The sequence below is a fragment of the Fonsecaea monophora genome (genome assembly GCF_001642475.1).
Source record: "Fonsecaea monophora strain CBS 269.37 chromosome Unknown Scaff130, whole genome shotgun sequence".
NCBI classification, from domain to species: Eukaryota; Fungi; Ascomycota; class Eurotiomycetes; order Chaetothyriales; family Herpotrichiellaceae; genus Fonsecaea; species Fonsecaea monophora.
Window position 1 is genome coordinate 22,699 of NW_019174061.1, and position 23,561 is coordinate 46,259.

The 23,561-nt window shown below is 52.4% G+C and overlaps 8 protein-coding genes across 8 annotated transcripts; 6 read left to right on the forward strand and 2 right to left on the reverse strand.

Moving 5' to 3' along the window:
• Window positions 1-564: 564 nt before the first annotated feature.
• Window positions 565-1,851, forward strand: AYO21_10745 (hypothetical protein; the record flags this gene model as incomplete). The annotated part of the gene is made up of 1 exon (XM_022660654.1): window positions 565-1,851. One exon carries the CDS (start codon window positions 565-567, stop codon window positions 1,849-1,851), a length of 1,287 nt encoding a protein of 428 aa, XP_022507024.1.
• A 3,079-nt stretch (window positions 1,852-4,930) lies between these two features.
• Window positions 4,931-5,809, forward strand: AYO21_10746 (hypothetical protein; the record flags this gene model as incomplete). The annotated part of the gene is made up of 1 exon (XM_022660655.1): window positions 4,931-5,809. The coding sequence occupies one exon, from the start codon at window positions 4,931-4,933 to the stop codon at window positions 5,807-5,809; it is 879 nt and encodes a 292-aa protein (XP_022507025.1).
• Window positions 5,810-6,734: 925 nt separating this feature from the next.
• AYO21_10747 (hypothetical protein) lies at window positions 6,735-8,330 on the forward strand (the record flags this gene model as incomplete). Its single annotated transcript, XM_022660656.1, has 1 exon — window positions 6,735-8,330. The coding sequence occupies one exon, from the start codon at window positions 6,735-6,737 to the stop codon at window positions 8,328-8,330; it is 1,596 nt and encodes a 531-aa protein (XP_022507026.1).
• Window positions 8,331-9,728: 1,398 nt separating this feature from the next.
• Window positions 9,729-11,278, forward strand: AYO21_10748 (hypothetical protein; the record flags this gene model as incomplete). The annotated part of the gene is made up of 4 exons (XM_022660657.1): window positions 9,729-9,779; window positions 9,835-10,311; window positions 10,357-10,506; window positions 10,574-11,278. 4 exons carry the CDS (start codon window positions 9,729-9,731, stop codon window positions 11,276-11,278), a joined length of 1,383 nt encoding a protein of 460 aa, XP_022507027.1.
• Window positions 11,279-11,552: 274 nt separating this feature from the next.
• Window positions 11,553-13,794, reverse strand: AYO21_10749 (hypothetical protein; the record flags this gene model as incomplete). Its single annotated transcript, XM_022660658.1, has 2 exons — window positions 11,553-13,148; window positions 13,231-13,794. 2 exons carry the CDS (start codon window positions 13,792-13,794, stop codon window positions 11,553-11,555), a joined length of 2,160 nt encoding a protein of 719 aa, XP_022507028.1.
• Window positions 13,795-14,329: 535 nt separating this feature from the next.
• On the forward strand, window positions 14,330-17,814 carry AYO21_10750 (hypothetical protein; the record flags this gene model as incomplete). Its single annotated transcript, XM_022660659.1, has 5 exons — window positions 14,330-15,003; window positions 15,063-15,288; window positions 15,932-16,506; window positions 16,583-17,394; window positions 17,471-17,814. The coding sequence occupies 5 exons, from the start codon at window positions 14,330-14,332 to the stop codon at window positions 17,812-17,814; spliced, it is 2,631 nt and encodes an 876-aa protein (XP_022507029.1).
• Window positions 17,815-18,260: 446 nt separating this feature from the next.
• On the reverse strand, window positions 18,261-19,688 carry AYO21_10751 (hypothetical protein; the record flags this gene model as incomplete). Its single annotated transcript, XM_022660660.1, has 2 exons — window positions 18,261-18,866; window positions 18,954-19,688. The coding sequence occupies 2 exons, from the start codon at window positions 19,686-19,688 to the stop codon at window positions 18,261-18,263; spliced, it is 1,341 nt and encodes a 446-aa protein (XP_022507030.1).
• Window positions 19,689-20,622: 934 nt separating this feature from the next.
• AYO21_10752 (hypothetical protein) lies at window positions 20,623-21,797 on the forward strand (the record flags this gene model as incomplete). Its single annotated transcript, XM_022660661.1, has 2 exons — window positions 20,623-20,680; window positions 20,773-21,797. 2 exons carry the CDS (start codon window positions 20,623-20,625, stop codon window positions 21,795-21,797), a joined length of 1,083 nt encoding a protein of 360 aa, XP_022507031.1.
• Between the last annotated feature and the right edge of the window lie 1,764 nt (window positions 21,798-23,561).

Here is a 23,561-nt window from a genome sequence, read left to right on the forward strand (position 1 = left end):
TTACATCCTCCTCTGGCAGATGAATCAGAACAATTGGCAAGAGTTGTCGTTCAGAAGGCTCTGGGAACTACCGAACCGTGCATGCGATCACAACATAAACAGTTAGACGGGAAGCATATCGTGCCCATGGGTTTGGAACATTTTTTATCTTGTGATCCGGCACTGGTGCTTTCTCTCGATGCTCCGACAACATTGGGAAATAGATTGGCCAAAGCCGTTGGAATCTCGTCCCCGCACACCCCTTTGTGAAACACCCTGCTTGAAGGAGGCCCACGCCCCCCCAGAGATGGATGTTCCCGTCCATATCAACATATCAAGACCGACTGTAGACATGAAAAGGGGCCCCACATGGTGTCATTGGCAACAAGTCCCCTCCATGTGGGCTGCAATATAAAATCCCAAAGGTCCGAAGTCGGTGCCCCACGCGATATTGTATTGAAACGACGTCTTTCTGTCTCACGAAAAGAGACCCAAGAACAAGAATTGACGCTGTATCCGACGAGCTCGAATCGTGAGTTTTCACAGGGAGGTTTTTTTTTACCACAATCCACGAGTGCTTTCGTCATGGCACCGCCCTTTCGAGCCGATCAGGTCGGGTCGCTGCTCCGGCCGAAGAGTCTGGTCGATGCGAGGACCAACACGAACCTCCAGGGCGCGCGGCTCAGAAACGGGCCAGGCGATCAAGAGGGTGTTGCTGCCGCAGGCGATGCCACTGCGGCTTCTTCGTCCGGCGATGTCGATCTGATGGAGGTCCTGCGGACCGAGCAGGCAAAGGCGATCAAAGACGTCGTGGGCGAGCAGCTCGCGCGACACGTCCTGCCCATCACGACGGGCGAGTACGAGCGGGGGATCTTCTACGGCAACTTCTTCGAGTCGCTCTCGGGCTTCACGGTGCGGTACACGCCCATGTCCGAGTTCAAGGTCGGGTTCCCCACGAACCGGCCCCTGATCAAATGGGGTCTCCCCGGCCGCGATGCGGGGTTCCCGACCTCGAACAAGGTCACCCTCGAAAATTCGGCGTACCTGGACGACTGGCTGTACTTCCGCAGCCTCCTGCCAGAGGACCGATGGAGGGACGCCAAGATGACGGTCCCGCCGCCCGGCTGGTGGCACATCCAGCTCAAGCAGCCCTTTGACCGCGACCTGTACGAGAGCGACGAGGCGCTGCTGCGGGATCTGAGCGCCGCTCTCAGGAAGGAGATCTTGACCCTGTACGAGCACGGCCTGAGGGTCGTGCAGGTCGACGACCCCAATCTGTCGTTCTTCTGCGACGAGGAGTGGATCCAGACGTGCCAGGACGAAGGCGTCGACCTCGACCGGCTGCTCGAGCTGTACGTGCGGTCCCACAACGACGCCATCACGGACCTACCCCCGGACCTCCACGTGGGCGTCCACATCTGTCGCGGGAACTTCCCCAACGGCGTGGGCCTCGCCAGCGGGAGTTACGAGCGGATCGCGAGGAAGCTGTTCAACGAGACCGCGTACAAGCTGTTCTATCTCGAATTCGACAGTCCCCGGGCCGGCGACTTTACGCCCCTCAAGTACCTGCCGGCGGACAAGGCGGTGGTCCTGGGCGTGGTGACAACCAAGTCCGCCGAGATGGAGGACCTGGACGAGTTGAAGAACCGAGTCTACCAGGCGGCCGACGTGGTGGCCGAGGGACAGGGGAACGGGAGGACCAGGGAGGACGCCCTCCGCGACAACCTCGCCGTGTCGCCCCAGTGTGGCTTTGCGAGTGACCACTCCGAAGGCGGAGTCGGCATGACCAGAGACCTCATGTGGGCAAAGCTGGACCTGGTCAACAAGCTGTCCCAGGAGATCTGGCCGGGATGGGATCAAGACCGGAGATAGGTATTTGCAGATGAACGTTTCTGCGACCAACAGATCCCTGCTGAGGCGTCTGTCAAACACATAACCAAAATACATGTTTGGCTGTCATTTTCATTGGTCGGCGTGGTCGAAGGGAATCGGCACCTCCCTTATTTTATCTTACAAAAGAAACCAGATACAGCTGTCGTTCTCCCTCCTCGAAAAAAAGTCTGTCAATCGATGACGGCATCAAGAGGCGCCTTCAAACCCTCAACTATGTAGCACAGATGAGCAGAACAGGGCGCTTATATTTTTCCTTTTCGTTGCGAGGCTCTCTGACGGCCTCGTCCGAGCTGGCTGCCTCTATCACCAATGCTCACAGGATTCCCTAAACGAGCGAGAGGGATGCCAAAGACTTTGAAGGATAGTTGTGCTGTTAAAGCTAAGTCCTTTAAAAAATGATTGAATTTGTTGAGATTTGAAGGGATTCTTTATTTGTTACTTCGTCCTGGTGACATTTTGTCGACATTTGCCCAAACAGGAGAAACGCTGTAAACACTGCATACATATCAAACATCCCAAGCACTGCAAATGCTGCAAACACCTCCAGAATGGACATTACTAGATGCAGGGTTACAAGCCTGTCCAAAGACCACCCACTTTAAAAGTCAAGGAGTGGAGAGAGGCTCGACTCTCAACCGGACAGTTTAGACACTAGACTATGGAAGGTTGAGGGAGGATGGAACGAGCTTCCTGTCGAGGGTTGCAGAACGCAGCAAAAAGTAAACAGAGAGCATCTCCTAGGAGGGATTGTCACGTCTACACATGCATCTGACCCAGATGTCGTATGTTAGTATCACAAAGTGGTCAGTTCAATTCCACCTGGTAGAGAGTATTGCCCTTCGGTCCAAACCACCACAGGAGAAGACCACTGACGGGTAGAACGATCCAGGGCCCTTAAATTACACCTGAAGCCTTTGACCGAACATATATCTGCTGCTTACCATTGATGACAGCCGGGTGGAATTCACAATCATACTTGTTGAGATCATCGGAAAGAGACATGTCAGGCGGGACTTGTCCAAGTGCCGCTTCACGACCGTCATCATATCTCAGAAGCATGCCAATACATGGATGAAGCTCGACCGATGTGTCTTGGCATACTATCAGAGAAGCAACGTGCTCGAGGGGTGCCATGCTTGAATATCAATCTCAATTAGGAGCTCCGCCCTGGGGACAGTTGACAAAGCTCGGTTGATCGCTTCACTCTGGGAGAGAGAACAATGAACAAAGACGAGAGTGGTTGGACCAAAGAGCGCTTCAAGTCGTGCCACGGACTCTTGGAATGCTGCCTTGTTGCTGCCTGTGAATATGCCGACCCTAGAATCACCACGGGAACAGCCGATAATAGTCTTTGTTTCTCCAAGTGGTATGAATTGAAAGGTGTGCGATTCACTATGTCCCAGTTTCGTAGAGATTTTGATGAAATTTTCCATGCAGGATGAATGGGTGTATCCCACCACTCGACAGTCTCTCGCTTTTACCTCGACCCGAATCCTAGCATTCGCAGGAATAGTCCCTCTTCTTTCTCAGCCAAGCAATATGTAGAAACGGGGCAAACATATGTTTGTGTGGCCAATCAGTTGTGCATCCAGGGGTATGTCATGGGTATTCACTTGACCGTAAAAGTAAGAGCTCTCCTTTTCTGCCTCTAGAAGTAGGTTTGGGTCGATTGACATGCCGCGGACACCAAAGCAATCTCTCCAGAACTAGAAATGCTCGCTGTCCGAAGGGTCGATTTTCTCGTCCAGCCGTCTGGTGTTCGTGATCCAAGAGATGTACATTTAATTCTGAAATATCATCTTTTCCATGCAGAGAGGTTTCTTGGGACAAAACTAGAAGATAGTGTCGCTTGGCGCACACCGGAGACGCATGTAGTCGACTAGCGGGCGTGTTTGTGCAAGAGCTATTATCTCGGGCCATGGGTGGAGGTACACTACGATATGTGTTTGCAAATCGAAAGGAAGTCACTTGATGTTCAATCCTACTCCATTTGATGGTAGCTCGGTTAACAGTGATTGCAGTAAGAGGTCGGTAACGCTCTGTGGGAAGGAAGGCTGGGTTTCAAGCAGTGTACAGAGGGTTAGGCGGCAGAGATCGTTGGTGGTGATGTCCGCATACTGTCGTCGAACTATGCGGTAGCATTGGATATGGCAATCTATCCTCACTCGTAGGCTCCTGCGACATCCAGGGCAGGGCCATGTCACCTTGAGCTCATTCACTCAACGAGAGTAAAACAACCACTTTGGAGACTACTTGCGCGAATATTCTCCAGTTGCACCCGCATAGCAGAGCTCACATCTTCTATGGTGCTTTTCGAACGACAATGCGGGACAGAAGCATCAGCGGTCAGTCATGAGTTGACCTGCAGTATTACGAGGGGAGGTGAGTTGCCAGTAGATGGATAGAAAGCGCTCTGGGTGACGGAGGCTTGGCAGGGGCGAAGGGAAGTCGGCGAAGCTAGACCATTTTGGGCCTCTCGGCTCGTCCCGATGCCTAGTCACTCCTGCCACGTGGACCACGTCATTTTGCGGCAAGTTTTGGTCACACCTGTGTTAATCCCCGCACTCCCTACATCGCGTAACTTCACTTCACAGACAGGGCCATTGAGATGACCTTGTCTCGAGTGATTCCCCACTTAGAGGAGTCTACCGCAGAGATTGATATCATATTATAAAAATGTCAGTACGATCTCCGAATAGTTTCCATTACCCTGGGCGCGTTAGGATTTGACTAGGCGTATATAGACCGAGAGGCCCTGGCTGAAGGTTAAAAGGGAAATCTACACTCCAAGTCAATGCTGTTCACTTCTTGAGATATAGACATAACTTGTCCACACCACGTGCCACGCGCCAAGATTTTGTATGCATCAAGAGCCGCTGCTTTTTTGAATGGTCTGCACTTTGTCACCTCATCCAGGCCTTTAAATATGTCTGTCTCTCGCTTTGTCTTCCAGTTCTATCTTCCTATTTATCCAACGCTTCCTGAAAATCTCAGGCAGCCCATTTTCTTTGGTTGACTCAAAAAAGACAAAAGAGACATCCATTGCACGGGAAGGAAAATGGCTCCGCGTCCGACTCTACCCTACTTCGCGCCACCGGATCAGCTCCCAAGCCCACTGCCTACTGTCGCCGAGATCCTAGATTCCACAACCCAGCTGAAGAGATTCAACGGCGACCCACACCCTAACGTTTTACGTGTTGAGGAGCACTTTGCTGTCAAATTCGGGGCAGACATTGACCTTCGGGAGGGTGAAAATACACTCTTCGTCCAGCAAGCTACGAGCCTATCCGTTCCGACCGTCTATGCCATTTTTCGCAACGAAGCGACTGGTTACAACTTCATCGTCCAGGAATACATCTCAGGTCAGGGTTTGGACGAGTATTGGCCAAAGGCTAATCAAAGTGGCAAGGAGGCGGTGGTCGCCAAACTCCGTCATTACTTTGACGAACTCCGCGGTCTCCCATCACCCGGCTATTTCGGTGGCCTATGGCGACAACCCATCCTCGAGGGCTATGTGACAGGTGGACAGAGAGCGCTTGAGAAGGGTGACGTTCGGCTATGCGATACGGAGGAGGAATGGGTCGACACCATGATTCGAAACGCCGACGCGAATTACCCCGTGAAAAACCGTGCATTTTTTGAAAGCAACAAGAATTTCCTGCACTCGATTTTCCAAGGCCATGACTGTGTCTTCACACATGCCGATCTTCATCCGTCCAACATCATTGTCCGCGACGATAATACGGTAGTGGTAATCGACTGGTCGTTATCAGGGTGGTATCCGAGCTACGTCGAGTACTGCAACATGATGATGTCTCATGATCATCACCCCACCGATTTGACTCTGTGGATACCACGAGTTTTCAAGGAATATGTTGCTGAATATGGGTGGATGCTTCATATGTATGGATGGATTCACTGGGGCGGCTTGGGGTAAGTTGGCTTGAGGTCATTTTGGGCACTGATAATATTGCTGCATGCCACGACTGGCTCTTCGCAGTGTAGGACAAAAAGAGACAACGAGGAAAAGCGAAAAGGAACAGCCTGCTAGCTCGAGATTCTATCAATTTGCAATATGGGCCTGGAGATCGACCCTCCTGGTAAGCCCTTTCCAATTGCTCCCATTCCCAGACGTGTCCCTCTAGGCTGTCTCCGTTCCTCGTGACGAACCAAGGATGGGATCTCGCAAAGCCAGCTGCCAACAGTTCTGGCGATGGTAACCAGTTACCACAGCCTTGCTCGTGCCAGGAAAGGCAAGAGTGGATCTGGGGTCCAAGCGAACGAGGTCCCTGCTTAACAGGAGACCCATATTATATGCTAATCTATATGTGGACTAGAGTACTGTAGTGTACGGTGGCCCCGCTTTTCTCGCCCAGCCTGATGCAAGTTTGGCAGGGAAAGACGTGATGGATATACGAACCTCTAGTGCCTCAGCTTACTTCTCTCACCATTCATGTACGAGGTGCAAAGACAACATCTCAGTTCGTCAGCTGGCTGGGCTTTCCAGCTTTATCCCAAATTGCGCAATTTTAGTGCCGAACACAATATCACGCCCGACTCGGTGCCAGTGAGGATAGGATGGCGCGATCAGACTTGCGAGTGTGTCAGGTGAGGATATTCATCGACTATATCTTTCTCTGCATGCCACCTTGTCCTTGCGACGATTGTTTTCAAGAAAGTAGCCGAGTAGAACAATCCTCAACAACCGTTGCCGTCTCCACAACTGCCTCTCGTGACTAGCCAGAGCTATCAGATCAGCCGGCAGGTTCGCAGTTCTTCGCCTTCGTGTCCTATCCTTTATATCTTGTAAATATCTACCGGGCCAATCATATTCTCTTAACTCTTCCCCACCAAGAACCACTATGTCAACCACCCCAAAGGAAGTGGACGCGGTTGTTGTCGGCGGAGGATTTGGCGGTATACGTCTCGTCAGCCTTCTCCAGGACAAGCTCCATCTCGAGAATGTCGTCGCGATCGAGAAGGGCAGCGCGCTAGGAGGAACCTGGTACTGGAACCAGTATCCCGGGGCCCAAACTGATACTGAGAGTTGGGTCTATCGCTTCTCCGACGACCGTGACCCACCTAAATGGAACACGCGATATCTGAAGGCCGAAGACCTCCAGGAGCAGATCGTCGACACGGCTAAAAAGTCCGGTGTCTTGAAGAACTATGTCTTCGAGAACGAAGTTGTCTCGGCCCATTACGATGCGAGGAGCAATCGCTGGCTTATTGCCACAGACAAGGGCCTCCAATTTTCTGCCACCTATTTTCTCACCGCACTTGGGATTCTAACTAACCCCTACATTCCGGATTTCCCAGGACGGGACTCCTTCAAAGGTCTATCTTTTCATTCTGCTCGGTGGCCCAAGGGTCTCGACGTCGCGGGAAAGCGTGTTGCAGTCATCGGAACTGGGCCATCCGGAAGCCAGATCACCGGGTCCATCCATCACCTCGTCAAGCAAATCACGGTTTTTCAACAGCGGGCACAATACATCGTCCCCGTCAATGATCGACCAGTGACCGAGGAAGAAAAGAAGGAGATTTACGAAAACTACGATAAGATCTGGGACACGGTGTTCAACTCGCTCTTCGCCATGGGTTTCACAGAGAGCAAGAAATCGGCGCTCGAGGTGTCGGAAGCAGAGAGGAGAGAAGTCTATGAACGCATCTGGAACAAGGGCGGCGGCTTCCGGTTCTTCTTCGAGACCTTCAACGACCTCGGGACAAACGTGGCAGCGAACGAGACGGCAGCGGCATTTGTTCGCGAGAAGATTGCCCAAATTGTCAAGGATCCTGAGACGGCAAAACTGCTCCAGCCCAAGGGACACTATGGTGGACGCCCGCTTTGCACACAGGGGTATTATGAGGCCTTCAACGAGCCCAATGTCTCTCTCGTGGACGTAGCTAACAACCCCATCGCCAAGATCACTCCAACGGGATTGGAACTTCAAGACGGCAAGGCTTTTGACTTTGACATCATTGTGTATGCCACGGGGTTCGACGGGGTCGATGGCGCCTATCATAACATTGACATCACTGGACGTGGGGGACTCAAGCTGGCAGACGCCTGGAAGGGAGGGGCCAACGCCTTGTACGGCGTCAGCGTGGCCGAATTTCCCAATTTTTTCACCGTTACGGGGCCTGGCGGTCCGTTTGCAAACATGCTCCCCTCGATCGAGTTGCAGGGGGATTTCATCATCAAGCTCATCCAGGAGGCAAGAAACAGGGGCGACAAGACCGTCGAGGCCGACGCCAAAGCCCAGGCGGATTGGGCTCAAGTCGTCCAGCAGATCTCCAAGGCAACCGTCTTTGACAAGGTCAAGTCATGGATCCAGAACGACAACGTGCAGGGCAAGAAGAAATACAGTGCCTTCTTCTTGGCTGGCCTGCAGAACTATATTGCCAAACTGGCCGAGGAGACCGAGACCAGGTATCCATCGTTTGTGTTTACCAAGTGAAATCCAGCGAAGCCAAGTAGGAAAGTGGGAAGAGAAATGGGATGGACTGCGGTCGAAATAGACGGGATATACCTAAACACCTCACCTCAGCATCTGCTTGGGTGAGTCTTGTCCGCCCTGGCAGTGACATTACTGGGATATGAACCGTGTCCAACCACAATACTTGTTCTATAGCTGTTTTGAAGATAGTACAGCTTCTTGATGCCGTTGAGGCTGAAACAATTGAATACTTTGCCGGGTAGGGCTGTACAAAATGAACCCGAAAGGTGGAGGATGACCAGATCCAAATGTCGGGCAGCCTACTGACTGTGGCCCCATGCATGCACCCCACGCTGCCTTGCCATTGAAGCAGCATTCGCTTGTTGGGGTCTCCCGCGGGATTTCCTGGACATGGAGAGGCTCGCTTTTGATAGGGCGATTTCGGCCCGACGTCGGTGTTCGAGGGGCCTTTTGCGCATTGTACTCCCTAGGCAAGGGTCGCAGAAGTCGCCTTTTCCTGCCTCCTTGGATGGTTAACGGGATATTCCGTCGCGGTATTTATCTTGTATGGGCCTGTAGTCGGCTCAACTTCCTTCATCCAAGGGTATCGTCTCCGAACCTACTCGAGTACCTACGTCTCTATGTAGTGCTGATCGTTGCACATTGGATTCGTCTGCTTCCTATCAGAAGACTCGCTCGGCCCGACCACTGCCCGAAGTTGCCCCGGACTTTGCATGGTCGTGCATGGTCGTGCATGGTATAGGCCGTGATATCCTCTCTCTCACACATTCAGATTTCTTCTCGTTTCCTGAAAACTGTTCGGTCGCAGGTAGGTAGGTGCACATACAGACAAGCAGCCTCTGACCACATGATGTCGGCGCTACTCGAGCAATCATTGCCCAGATGGCTCGGACGAAAAACCGATTGTCCATCATACTATTCTAATTAGCCGCTCGCCGCTTTTACTTCTCGAGAGCGTGATCATTACAACCACAAGATCGCCATAGTCTGTCAGGGGCTGGACGAGAACCCAGATACTGCTGAGTAGGTGGTAGAGGTGCAGCCAGGGAGTTATATACCGTTCACGTGATTAGCGTAATGTGAATACGCCCCTGACCGTTACAAGGGCGGCAGAGTTGGCACTTTGAGGATTCATGTGTGAGGCGGCCTTTTGTGGTTAGTCTTGTCTGCAGCGAAAGCAGCTAACCAGAGATGGAAGCCATGGGCTAGTGCCCGCTATTTTCAGAACTCCTGGCTGGCAAAGCCGGGTATAAACTGCAACTTTAATCCATATTTACCCGCCTTCACGACAATAGTGGTCGATTTGACCGTCAATCTCAGTGTCGCCCGTCGAGACCTTCGGCTCGTACAGTTTGGCTCGTAGATACAGCAGAGCGGACCTAGACGAAGCTTCCTGACATGGTGGCGTGGACCAGCCGATGCTTGACCTGTAGGCAGAGACGGGTCAAGGTGAGTATATCTGCCACGGCCACTCATAGAGGAATGATGACTGAGACCGAGGCAGTGTGACCAACAATGGCCAGTGTGTGGCGAGTGCCGGAGGAACAAGAGACGATGTCCCAGGCCACCAGAACAGCTCAAGTTCCACGCGGAGAATGTCAGACGATTGTCTCTGCAGACGACATCCACCGGTGTCATACGTTCATCACCATCGTCCGTAGGTCGTCCGGTGCCGGCGAATCGAGCGACCAAGATCGGCGCGGATCTCGTACGAGTGGTCATCATGACCTTGGGAAATTCGAGTCTGTCGAAACTGTTAGCGCACACGCCCGCCATGTTGGATGACTCATCAGCTCTGACAGCGGCGGTGGCGTGTCTTTCGGACACGCGGAAACGACAAATGTTGGCGACCGCCGGACCCAAAGTCGACCCAATACTGTATGGTCATAGCCTACGTTGCCTTAGGATGGCATTGGAAGATGTGGTGCTGTTAAAGAGTCGACAAACCTTGCTCGCAACCATAGTCATGGCTCAAATTGACGTGAGCATTTTCATCTTCTCTCAACAAAAACTGACTTTGTAACAGGCCGCGACCTTGACAACCACACTACCCAATCTACAAGCCACTTGGTCGACTCATTTATCAGGAGTCGGCTTTCTACTCGAACATCAAGGGGTCGAGACAGTGGGAGACGACTTAACCTCGGACATTCTCACCGATGTCCTCCAACCGTTGGTGAGGAACACGTTTTTAGCTTGAATATGGGGCTTTTTGGGGGGCGGGGAAATAACGATTGTTCTAGGCCGCTCATTTTTACAGTCGACATCAACCCTTTTTTCTTGGGTCCCCCAAGTGGAAGGTGGCGTTCTGCGAACGGCCGGCAGATTCACTCTGTCAACGGTTGTCGGTCAAAATCTTTCGAATCATGACCGTGTGGCCTGACGTGATGGGAGGCTTACGAGGTTACCACTGTGGAAAGGTAGAATTCGACAGTGTACTGTCAAAAGTCATGTCCATGTCGGCCACGCTCGAATCGATGGAAGGACAGGTGCAGATGATCCTGGCAGATTCGGCGCAGGTTCGTACAAGACCAGCCACTGCCAAAGACTCGCCCGTCGACGAGGTGTATCAACTCGACGACTCGACCATCCCTCGAGTTTGTTGTTACCACGCCCTCTGCACCATTGTCACGCTCAACATGTTGGCCGCACTTCAAGGGTGGACTGCGGAATTGCGGGAGCATGCGGCCTCGGTGAGCCAGAGGATTTGGATGTGTCACGAGTACGTCCTCGGCGTGGGGATTTTCGGCCTGCATTACTACCCCACGGCACTCCTGCTGTCGTACGACAGCGCCGAATCCGACCGAGTCCGAGATTGGATCGTATCCCTATTAAATCATCTCCAGGGAAGGACAAACCCAGCCACCGATGCCTTGTGGACGAGAGACGAGCTCGCCGCCAGGTGCTTCGCCGTGAGTGGCAGGCAGTCTTCGGGGGTGGAACATTAGGGAGGGATCAGAGCATTAGTTAGCACTTTGGGTATTCACAGGCTAAACCATGCAACATACCAAGGCGTCTACCAACGTTTCCCGGGGGGCCATTCTAATACTCAACGAATTTTTGGGACATAAAGTACTATCTGCTGGCTTCCAAAATATCGATAGCAATGTGAAATTTGGAGAATGAAAAGTGACTATAGCATGTTTCCTTGTCTGCTTCGCGACACTATTAACCGTCTCTCGTCAGCCTCCTTGACCAGCGAAAGACTCCATGTGTCTCTGGTCAATGAACATGAGCACCCGTCTTGACCGGTTTGATGAGGCCTCGCTGGGAGAGTTCACTGATGAGATCCTGTAACATGAAATCACAACCAGCCGCGGCCATGATGTCGACAGACCACGGCATCGATTGAAGTTTGAGGGTCGATTCGGACATTGTCGCGTTCATGGCCATTTCGCCGAGAGTAATGACGTAATCTGGAAGGCCGGCCAGGCTGGCGATTCTACCGGGATTGACATAGGTGGGAGACAATTGGGCGATTTGTTGAATTGTGTCAGCCAAAATCTGTCGGGCTTCTAGACAGGCAGCGTCAGACGTGTTGGAGTTGTGCTCGCCGCAAAGCAGAGTCACGTTGAGTTGCCCAGCCGACTGTTCCGCCTGCGCGGCGCGGGTGAGAAGTTCCTTGATATAAACGTTGTTCAGGTCGAATGCGACGTTTGGTTTGTAGTTGACGTTGCCATCGGGCGGGCTAAAGTAGAGATAGAGGGCGTCGGAACACGACTCGTTGTCGGGCCGGAGAAAGTGGTCGGCAGCCCACTGCCGCACCGATTGGACATCCGACAAGTGTTGTTGGTGGAGATCCGGCGTGATGCTCTCGTTGACCGTGAGCCAATCCCCGCGGGTGTTGGGAACCATGGCCGGGAACTCACCGTCGTGATCGGCCATCCACGATTCGACGTATCGTCTGCCCCAGTCGTTCCATTGTTCGTACATGGTGATGTTTTGGTAAAGTGCCCCCGCGAAGGAGACGAGACGTTGGCCGTCGGCGTGTGGCACGCCGTTGGTCGAGTTCCACAGACTGTCAATCGAAAGTTCCGCAACGTTGGCTCCGACGGCTTTGGCCATGGCCGTGACAAAACTCAAAGCCTGTTGCGCCCACGCCGCTTCGTCACCCGTGGCGTTGGCGTACGAAGCGATTTGTTCGGCCTGAACGTAGACCTTTTTGGGAAACGAAGGGTATTCTTTGGCGAACCCTGCATACAAAACCTTGTTGATGTCGGACCAGAGTGAAGGATCCCTCACGAGCACTCCGGCTGTGTCCAGAGTGGTGGACAGCGACAAGACACCGGTCAAGTCGACAGCACCCGTCGATGGTCGACTTCCCATGACGCCGTTCTTGCACGCCGGTGATCGGATACTGCCACCCGTGTCGCTGCCCAAACTCACGTCCAGCCAGTCATAACTGGCCACGGCGGCTCCAGACCCTCCTGAACTGTCGTCGGGCGAATTGTACCCGTCCCCTCGAGGGTTGAAAGGCAAGAGGTAATCGACGTGTTCGGTCATGTCGGGGCCGGCAAATGCAAACTCGGACAAGTGGTTTTTTCCAATCACCACCGCACCGGCGTCGATCAACCTTTGCACGGGGTAGGCAGTGACGTTTGCCGCGGTGGCCATTGTGTAAAACGCTCGATTTCCCCCGCTCGTCTTGAGTCCTTGTAGGTCGTACAAATCTTTCACCGCCAGTCTGAACCCAGCCAACGGTTGTTCAGGGGTACGGGTAAAGTAGAGGCGAGAGGGCAGACCGATGGTCAGAGCTCCGGCAGACATGGAAGCGGCAGCGAGTGGGTGATGGAAACCTTGTTCATCTTGGTACGAGGACTAGGATATGTCAGAAGGAGAAACAAGAAAAACAGGGGATCAACAGGGGCTTTCGAAGGGAAGATGAGGTCGGAGAGACTACCTGGATAAACGCTTGATTAAAGTCATTGACCAATTTGTATGCTCGGTATACGTCTCCAGTGAATTTGTGGACAAAATACGGTCCAATCGGGACATTTTCAATGCTCGATTTGTTGAAATCGCCGTAGAAAACGTTGTTGATGGAATACTCTGGAGCCAGACCCTTGACTTTGTCCAGGCCAAGCTTGGTCTTGGGGCATTGCAAGAACAGAGCTTGTTTAAAGATGTTAGCATGAATAAATGAGGTCGGCAAAAAGGCTTGCGCCTCACCATTGGCAAACTCAGGAGTCCACACGTCGTCGCGTGCGAGGTAGGTGTCAAAGGTGGTTTTGAGCGTTTGTTCGTCGACCTTGCTGTCGTTGCATTGAACCACCGTCAGGGGCAGAAATTCGTCGTCCGCCTGGATCGAATTTACATCCCATGACCCGATGGACCAAGATTTGATCGGGGGTAAAAAGTAAGAGTCGACCCCGAGGTTGACCTGTCTCGAGACCGAAGACAGTATGCAGTTGACGACGGACGAGAATGTCAACGTAGAGGAGACGAATGCGGGAAAAAGTTTCATTTTGTCCAGAGTTGTTAGCAGTAGTATATGGACAGCACGGAAAATGTAATATAAAGAACGAAAGGCTTCTCTTGCTACGAAGCGTGGCCCTGGTGTTGGATATTTATGCTGAAGAGAGCAAGACGCATTCCATAAATTATTTCAATCACTGAAGAGTGATCTGCACGGAGGATCACAACCGAGATGAAGATCACGGGGGCCATAACACTGAAAAAAAGTCCAACCGAGGGCGCCTTGAAAATTCCGTCGATTTCCAATGGTCGATTGTCGTCGAGGGAAAGGGGCTATATGCCTCGTTGCCGTGGTAGACTATTCCTAATCGAGTATACAACGGCTTTTTGCGTAGTATTCGACTTCTATGATGAGACATTCGTGACGTAAGTATTGAAAACAAAACCACACATTAATGCTCCTTCTTTCTGGTGCCCAAGGTCCTACAAATAGATGGCCTTACAGGACACGGGGAGGAGGCTTTGGAAATTGCATCCTAACCTGGTTCCTTGCAATTTGACATTTGGTTCACAACCCGGTCGACATGGCCATTTCTTCCCACGTTTCTTTCATCACCACCGATGGCGTTACTCTACGAGGCAACTTGGTGACTCCTGACGATGTCGCTGGACAACTCGGCTGTGTCATTCTCACCCACGGATTTACCTGTGTCAAGGAAATGGGACTGATCGACATCGCCACTCACCTGTCTTCTGCACTTCCCCTGGCTTGTTTGGTGTATGACCATCGAGGATTTGGTGCGAGTGACACGACTCCCGCCTATGTACGTGGTGAAATCATTCCTTCGCAGCAGGTCCTCGACCTCCGTGACGCTATCACCTTTGCCTCGACCTTGTCGGTGGTCGACCCGGATCGAATCGCCCTTTGGGGATATTCCTACGCCGGAGGACACTCTATACAAGTCGCCGCCAGTGACCAGCGGGTCAAGTGTTTGATCGTTCACGCCCCTTGTATCGACGGCGTCGAAACCGTCCATCGGGTCATTCCCGCCCACAACCTCGCCACGTTGAGACGACTTTTCGCCGCCGACCGAATCAACCGGATCAAGGGAGAACCCCCAGGAACGATACCGGTGGTGACGCCAGACGAGGGCGGGACAGCGGCATTGGCCAGTCAAGACAGTTTTGCCTTTTTTCATCGATTCGATCCAACAGTCGATCATGACAGTTCTTGGGTCAACAAGGTGACCTTGAGATCGTGAGCAATATATTCACAAAGGGGGCCTGGTTGATCAAGCTAATCTGTTTGTTGTACAGACTTGAAGAAATGTTCGGTTACGTTGCGCCTCTATCCTCTCTTTCCCACGTCACTCCAACTCCGATATTAATGGGAGTTGCTTTGAAAGATACCAACGGTGAACCCGACATGACTTTACGACACTACAGCATGATGCATGAACCAAAGGAATTGTGTCTCGTTGACTCGAATCATTACGGCTTTGTTTCCCCCGGCAACACCAGAGACATCTTGCAGAAAAAGGAGGTGGAGTTTTTGAAAAAATATTTGTGATACGGGCAACTTTTTGTTCTCTTTCAATTGCACATCAATCTGTGCTTAAGAAGCCGGTGTCGGGACAGCTTGCTTATGTAAAACTCCCCGGCATCAAGTTTATTTCTTTGCCAGAGCTGTCGCAATCATCTCAACCAATCCGATAGCCTTTCTTCTTTCAGTTCTCCAAGGCATTTCTACGACGGCGGGATCGTGTAACCAGGGTTGTTGACTCAGGATAGATTGAATATAAATTTCAACCCTTGCGCAGTCGTGGTCAACGGTCCACAGTCCGAAGGAATCGTGTTTTGTCTGGGCATGCTGTTGGCGGCACCGAGATATGGCAAAAGACCTCACGATGGTCGGATACCAAAGAGACCATTAAAGGCCGAGAGGATTCTTTTGACCGGGTCAGATCATCAGACGATAGACAAGTTCGTTGCTCACCTAATGCTGTCCCCTATGTCGGTGTCTATAGTCCTCGCATACTGATGGGAGCACCCTCCCCTCGCCCGCCCTCCACCACAACGGGGTGGGGTCTGCATAAGCAAGACCATCGCGGCGAGCAAATGGGGCACTTCAAACAACCAAAACGCGACAAGGGGACAAGGTGTTTCGGGATCCTGAACATGACTAGGACCGCGACGACGTTGGTCTCAGTAAGAACGTAGGTATAGGGCGAAGGCTCATTCTCCGCGGTCCCGCGGGTTCCAGGACGAGGAACATCTTTGGGACACCACAAAAGCTCCGTCTGGTGTTTTGGCGGATGGTCTTGCAGGTCCTGTTCGATCTCCATCCCATACTGGAGGCGTGCGCGGCACACGGGATCAAGGTGCTGGTGAGCTCTGCTGGCGGAGCAGGGACCAACTCCCAGGTGGACTTCATGGTGGGGGTGATCCGTGAGATAGCAGACGCTGCGTCGTGGGTATTCCGCATCGCGACAATCACTTTTGACGAGCAACATCGGGGAACCATCTTGTCCCAAATCGCCGCAGGCAAGACGAGACCCTACGGGCCCGTGCCGGAATTGAAGCCCGAGGACGTCGACGATGCGGCCTGTATCGTGGCCCAAATGGGCGCCGAGCCGTTTCTGGAGGTCTTGCGCGATCCTTCGATCGATATCATCATGGCGGGACGGTCGTTACGACCCGGCTCCCTTTGCGGCGTTTCGCATCCACAATGGCGTCCAGCCATCCGCAGCCTGGCACGTGGGTAAGATTGTCGAATGCGGCGGCCTTTGCACCACGCCCAAGGGCCGCTCGATCCTGGCGACCATGTACCAAGATAGGTTTGTCCTCACGCCCACCAATCCCAATGCTCGATGTACTCCCCTGACGGTCGCGGCTCATACCATGTACGAGAAGACCCGACCAGACAGACTGCCCGGACCGGGCGGTGTCTTGTATCTTGATAGGGCAACGTACCTACAAGAACCCGACGGGCGAAGCGTCGTGGTCCAAGGGGCCGAGTTCAGACCGACTCGGCAGCAGTATGAAGTGAAGCTAGAAGGTGCGCGAAAAGTGGGATTCCGGTCCATTTTCATCGGGGCAATCCGAGACCCGATTCTCATCGACTGCATACACGACTTCTTGGTCAGCGTCAGAAAGACGGTCAAGGAAGCCATGGCGGATCTCGACGAAGTAGGTGGCCCACAACTCTTCTTCCACCTCTACGGCAAGAACGCCGTCATGGGTCCGCTAGAGACGTCGACCCAGACGCCCCACGAGATCGGGGTACTGGGTGAAGCTGTCGCGCAGACGCCAGAGGCTGCGAGTGCCCTTGCTGAATACTCGCGCACCCTGGTCCTCCATGGGGCCTACAAGGGCCAACTTGCCACGGCTGGCAACCTGGCGTCACCGCTGACACCGCTCGAGTCCGACATTGGACCGGTCTTTGAATTCAGCCTCTATCATCTGATGGAAGTCGATGACCCCAAGGCACTGTTTCCGATTCATGTCTTCTCGGTCGGGACGATGACGATGACGACGACGGGAGAACGTCCGACCAGGCCGTTGTGGTTATCAAGAAGCAAACCCGTTCCTGAATCGGTCCTGCCAAAGAAGAACTCACCGGCCCAAGCTAACGGGACGTCTGCGATATGTAAGTGTGTCACTCGAGGAGCTCAGCTGCACACCTCTGTACACCGTGGGTGCTAACGACGTGATGTGATTCCCAGCAGCATTGACGTCAACAGTGGAATCGGGTCCAAGAGCCATTCGAGATCTCGCGTCGGTTGTCCGGTCCAAGAACTCGAGGCCCTTTGAGGTCACGCTGGACATTCTTTTCGCCAATAACTCGGATTTCGAGCGGGCACAGAAGTCGAATGTGCTGACGGCTGAGACGGTGCGGAAACTCTACCGTCTCAAGCCCGCAGACGACATCATCACTTTGATGTTCTTCGAGCCCGCTCTCGGCTGGAAGTGCACTTTCAAGAGACCGTGGCCGCAGGGTAGCATTGGAGAGCGGGACACATTTGGCACTCAACTGCATGCTCCGTTGTTGTCGATTGTCATTCCATGAGGGAGAAAGGATCAATTGCAGAAAGAAATTCGCCCAGATCAACAGTGGATATAAAAGAATACAGCTAGCGTCCGTGAATGAGAAAACATCCTAGTTCCGCAACCCGAGTACAAACACCAAACCGACCCCGGACCAAGCCAAACACCGACTTCCTCACAAAAAACACACACGTACGTATCATGGAGAGATTCGTACAACATTGGAACCGTCAAATCGGTGAATACCCTGCCGAAGTGCCACCTTTGCAACAGCCTGTGAAAGCACAATTGAGTTTGGAGCCCCCCTTTCCCGTCTTCCTTGGACTCTGACTGAGGCCCTGACGCTCAGATTCTTACACGCTTCTTTCTTTTCCTTTTCCTTTCTTTCCACGAGCGGGACGCGTCGTGCTCGGTACTGGTGACGAAACATGGTCCTGGTCGGGGTCGTCTGCGTGTTTGTCAACCTGGTCAGGCGGCGTAGCCAAGCTCCCCTCCAAAAAGTCTCTGTAGCATCTGAGCCGCCGAAGCTCGTTGCTCAGGCTCTACAATAACCATGTCTTTGATGTCAGACATGTCCCGGTCTTCGGCTGCGCTGCAGGCGGATTGGATTATTTCGGCGTTTGTGCCAAAGATTTTGTCCCTATAGCCATCCACGTTCAGGACATGTGCCATAGTGACGAATAGAGACCAGATATCGGCTTTGGAGGTTTGGAGCCTACCGTCACCGCACAGAACCTCAGGAGCGGCATATCGGGGTGACATCACCAAAGTCGTGGTATTGTTTGCAGAGTTTGCAACGCCAAAGTCGGTGATCTGAAACTGGAAGCCCGCCTCTGTGTTCTTGGTGAAAATGATATTCGCTGGTTTGAGATTGCGATGCGCGATGTTCTTGCTGCCGAGATAATGAATCCCCATAAGAACATGGCGTAAAACAGTCACAGCCAGGTGTCGGTCAGACGTTGGCTCAAAGAACCCTTGATGAATCAAGTCCTCAACGCTCCCATCTCTCAGGACCATGAAAATGAAAAGACCTCCTTGGGCTGGCACATAGTCCTTATACTCCACAACATGCGGCTGTGATGGTCAGCTGGGCAAGTCTGGGGAAGAAGGGGTATGGCACACATGAGAGAGCTTCGCAAGAGTATCAACTTCTCGGTTTACCATCATCCGTCGCACGTCATCGGTGCCATGCACATAATCTTTTACAACCTTGACAGCTTTAAGCATGCCAGTGTCGGTCTCAACTGCCTGCCAGACATCCCCAAAGGTTTCTGTACCTATCTTGTGGAGTTTAACATGGCGGTACGTGTAAGATGGTGCAGTAGGTGTGTTAAGCGATGTTGGACATCTAGAAGATGGCACAGTTCGGGTGTCACAAGAATTTTGACTTTGAATCTTCAGCATATCCTTCCAATTGATCACTTCTTTGTGCCAAAGCAGCTTGAACAAAAGTTGTTGGCCATCGTGGCCGCCAATGCCTAGAAGGGTGTTCACCTCCGGAGCGACAACGACTCGTCGGATTTGGCCTTTTTCAAAGGATTGACGATCTTCACCGAAGAAGTTGGTTGCCTGAGCCGTTGATCGATCGTAAAGGAGAATCGTACCGAATTCCTGGTTAATGTCAAAAGAGCAGTGGGTGCGCGAAATGGTTGCTCCTTCCAGCGTGATGTCTGTACCACGGCGTCCGAGGGTCGCCAGGGCATATTGTGACGATGAATTGATGTGCGGACCCACGTTGATTCCCAAATTGTTCAAGGGATTGTCGGGATTGTGGACAACAGAGATTAGGTGACTGTTGGAGGGGTGGTCCAGCACCGCTTTTGCCCTTGAATTCATAGGGACGAGGGAAAAGACTGCGGAAGGGTGGGGTTCTGGCCGAACGTCTGATGAAGTCATTTTTCTTAGTATTGAAATGGGATTTCGTTCCAAGAGAAGAAAGGGACTGCAGAGAGGAGGATTGGCAACTCTACCAAGAGGATAGAAGCCGTGTCATGCTCATCCATCCTTTTTAAATGGATGCTCGTCAGACTGCTGCGCGGCCTTTTATGAGTACATGTTCCAGACGCGTTGGCAGAGTTAGTATGCTGCTCTGGCTGCTCTGGATACATGCACCACGCAATTATCCGTAAACGGCCAGGTGGTTTCCAATGAGGCCAAGATGCCCCTGGACACGTTTTGAACGGTGCTCCACAGCGAGCGCCGATAAGGTTTCATCCCTTTGATAGAGATGCCACGGTCCACGATCCACGATCCACTCCTTCCCATGCTAGCCTGAACGGAGAATCTGTAATCCGTGGTAACGGAGGGCACTGTATTGTGTAACTATGAACGAGTGCCTGTACCGCGATGCAAGGGCGACTGAATGTCAAGGCGCAAAGGGGCCCTGACAACGCTCTTTCCTTTGTAAACAAGTCATTGCCAGGCCTGTTTTCATGCCTCCTCGACGCTTCAGGCACGACTTTCACGATGCCCTCCCGTAGAATCACAGTAACTCCCAACTGCAGATTCGGGCTAGGCCGGCAACTCCCTTTCGAAAGAAAGGAAAAGGGCCCACCGCTATCTGACTTGCTCTTCGCAGCCCTTGAGAGACTCCAAAACAGGCCTTGGGAACTTGTGCGCGCCCGAGTCCGATTCGACAGGTCCCCGAGTGTATCTTCAAACACCTGATGTTCCTGCATCGCCACTTCCTTAGAGCCCCTCCGTGCAATCGACAGAATCGACGGAATCGAACGAATCGATAATATCGACCAAGCGTAGGAATACTACAGAGAGCTTGAGCTCCTTAAATCATCACCCCACCATCAATTCCATTATCAGGCAAATAGGGAGCATGTACGAATCATTGAGCAGTCAATTCGGAGTATGGATCGGCGCAAAGAAACATTGCCGTGTGATGACGAGGACCTTTTTTACAGCGCAGAACAGAATATCATGAACAACTGGATTGAGCAAGGCATCTGGAATGACAAATGAACCACAGAAAAGGTGGGGGTCGTTCGGAAGCACAAGGAACCTCCTGTGACTGAAGAACTACGGGCTGCACACGCACAGGAAACTGCAGCATCTCGCCCCCACCCACAGCTTCTCTACGAGATCGCTAAAGAGCGCAAGTGGCTTGAAGATGAGTTGTTCACGAGCCCTAATGATATTGACCAGGTTGCGTACCAAAATGTCAAAGAAAGTTGGGTCAAGCAGAAGATCTGGAATCCCGAATGGACTGGGATGCCAGGAGACACGTGGATGCACGAAAGGCTTGGTATCGGCAAAATACAGCGTTTGTTCCTCACAGCGGATTGTGAGAGCATGTTTTCTCCCCGTGTTGAAGTTATTTCTGCTGACAACGACGACGACAACGTGGACCAAGAGATGAACAGTGGTTTGTCTCTTCTCTCAGGTGCGAGACCTTGCACAAAGCATGTCCCTTCAAGAAGCGAAGGCCAGCAAGCAGACGAAGGCGAAGCAGGTTTCAATGTTGATGATGGTGGTAGCCTGGTGACGATGAAACCTGAAACGTTGACCCATCAGCTGAGACTTGGACCCGGCTCTGGAAATCAGGATGCCAGCACCTCACCTTGGTCGGGGCGGCTTCGACAGTGCAAACGAGTTGACTACAACGAGGACGCGGCGTCATTTGGGGTGCGCCAGCCGAGTCCAGATGTGACACTTCCCCGACAGAAGAAGTCCAACCCTGACGTCGCCGCCCACCACGATCCCGAAGAAGGAGTTTCCAGTGACACAGCCACCTTTGCGATTAAAGTTACAAAGAAGTCACTTCAGGCGAAAAAGCACATCTCTAGGCAAACTGTCGAGAAGACTTCCTCTGCCGGTGCCGGTGCTCCCAAAACTCTTGCGCCAAAGGTGAGAAGTGATCATGGAGGACGAGATAGTCTTCGGGTTACAAAGCGACGCAGAACAGACGAGGCCACACGTTTTGACCCTAATTCACCTGCCTCTACACTACGATCTAAGGGACCTCAGGGTCTCAAGAAAGGTCAAGCCAAATGAATGGCGCAGTACATGGGACTTACAGGATCTTAATGCCACTGAACTTTGTTCCCTGTGGCATCAGAAGTCTGGACATTTGAAGCCCACACGGTGGTCAGAGACCTATGGTAACAAAACAAACAAAAAACGCGATACGAGTTACCAATCCCATGGTATAGCTGTACCTAGACAGTAATAACACAGTCCACTATGATTAGCGATCACAACCAAAGCCCAATGATCCATGTGGGCATGACCCACCGAAGCCTAGAGTAGCGCCTGTGGGTTCCCATCCCCCCACCCCTCCACCCCTCCCGTATCCCCATGTAGATTCCAAGTAAAATGTAGACAGACATCTTTGACGCCTTTGGAATTGCTGCCTGCGCACGCTCCACCCATAATCAAACACGGGAATCTAGCCGTCTCGCCGTGCAACCTCAAAACCTGATGAGAGATTTTGCGACTGACCGTCAGAAAGCGGAAGCATGCATGCGGCATGCACGCAAAACCTAGCCTTGGGCGAGCGACAACCCACGGGTGTTTTATCATTGCCAACCAGGCAGGCAGGGTGTCTATTGGTGGCGCTGCCTTGAGGCTCTGAGTCTCTGAAGATCTGAGGCTCCCTGATTTCCCTAGTGACTACCTAATCACAACCAACAAGTCTTGCCAGGTAGATTTTGGCTTCGAAATACATGCATGTCGCTTTCTCGCTGCGTACGTACGTATGCCAGGTGACTAGTATGGCTAACCAAAGGTGGTTTTACCTACTGGCCTACATAGGTATTGGTATCTATGTATCATGTACTCTGTTTGCACCCTGGTACGCAATACTACTAGTACATGTCCACCTTCGTGCAGCGATGTCTTGTGAACGCCACAATCACGCTTGGGGTGGTGTTGGGTGGGGAAGGAGGGGAAGGGCGCGTGTTTATTTCTCCTGCTCTTTGTCTGCCTCTTCAGCTGAGCCCGCACATATACTGTACGTCACATATACATACATACATACATACATACATACATACATACATACATTGACAGGTACCTAGTAGGCAGACACGCAGCTACGTAGATACACGGAGACGCACTCGCTCACGGTCAGCAAGGTACACAACGCAACGAAACACTCTGCCCTCCCTGTACATATGTATGTACGTATGTATATGTACGGGATCCGGGATGACGCAGCGACTCTTGTGTGCTTGTATCCCTGATTCTTGATCCCTGGTTTCTGGTCTCTGGTCTCCCTTGATTCAAGAGTATCCACCCCTCCTTTGGGCGGGCGCAGGCAAGAGGCGGGCAAGCGAGTGAAGCCTCAAGGCGGGAAGCAAGCAACTAACGAAACGGCAGGCAGGCAGGCAGGCAATCAAGCAACCAAGTGTAGCATGCATGGAAGAAACCTGACACGGAGGGAGCTGTCCAAACTAGCTCTGCTCTTTTGGGGACATGTCCACAGCTACTGTTTAGCCACTGAAAAAGGTCCGCTCAAAGATAGATCGAGTGCCTCATCATGATCTCTGCCTTTCGGGACCCGCAATTTCTCTCTCTCTCTCTGTCTCTCTGGCCTAGCTGACTCGCTCGTAGCAGAATTGCTGAACAACCCTATTCCATCCAAACGATCCAAACCTCCCACGGTGAAAGGAGACAATGATCGGGCGACGAGGTCAAACCAACCGGCCAACCTTTCTCCTTCAGCACGATTCTCAATTCTTTTTGTTTTGAGCGCCGCAGAAATCCCCCGATGATGAAAATCGGCAGATGTGTACAAATTCCTGAATGAAGCCCTTC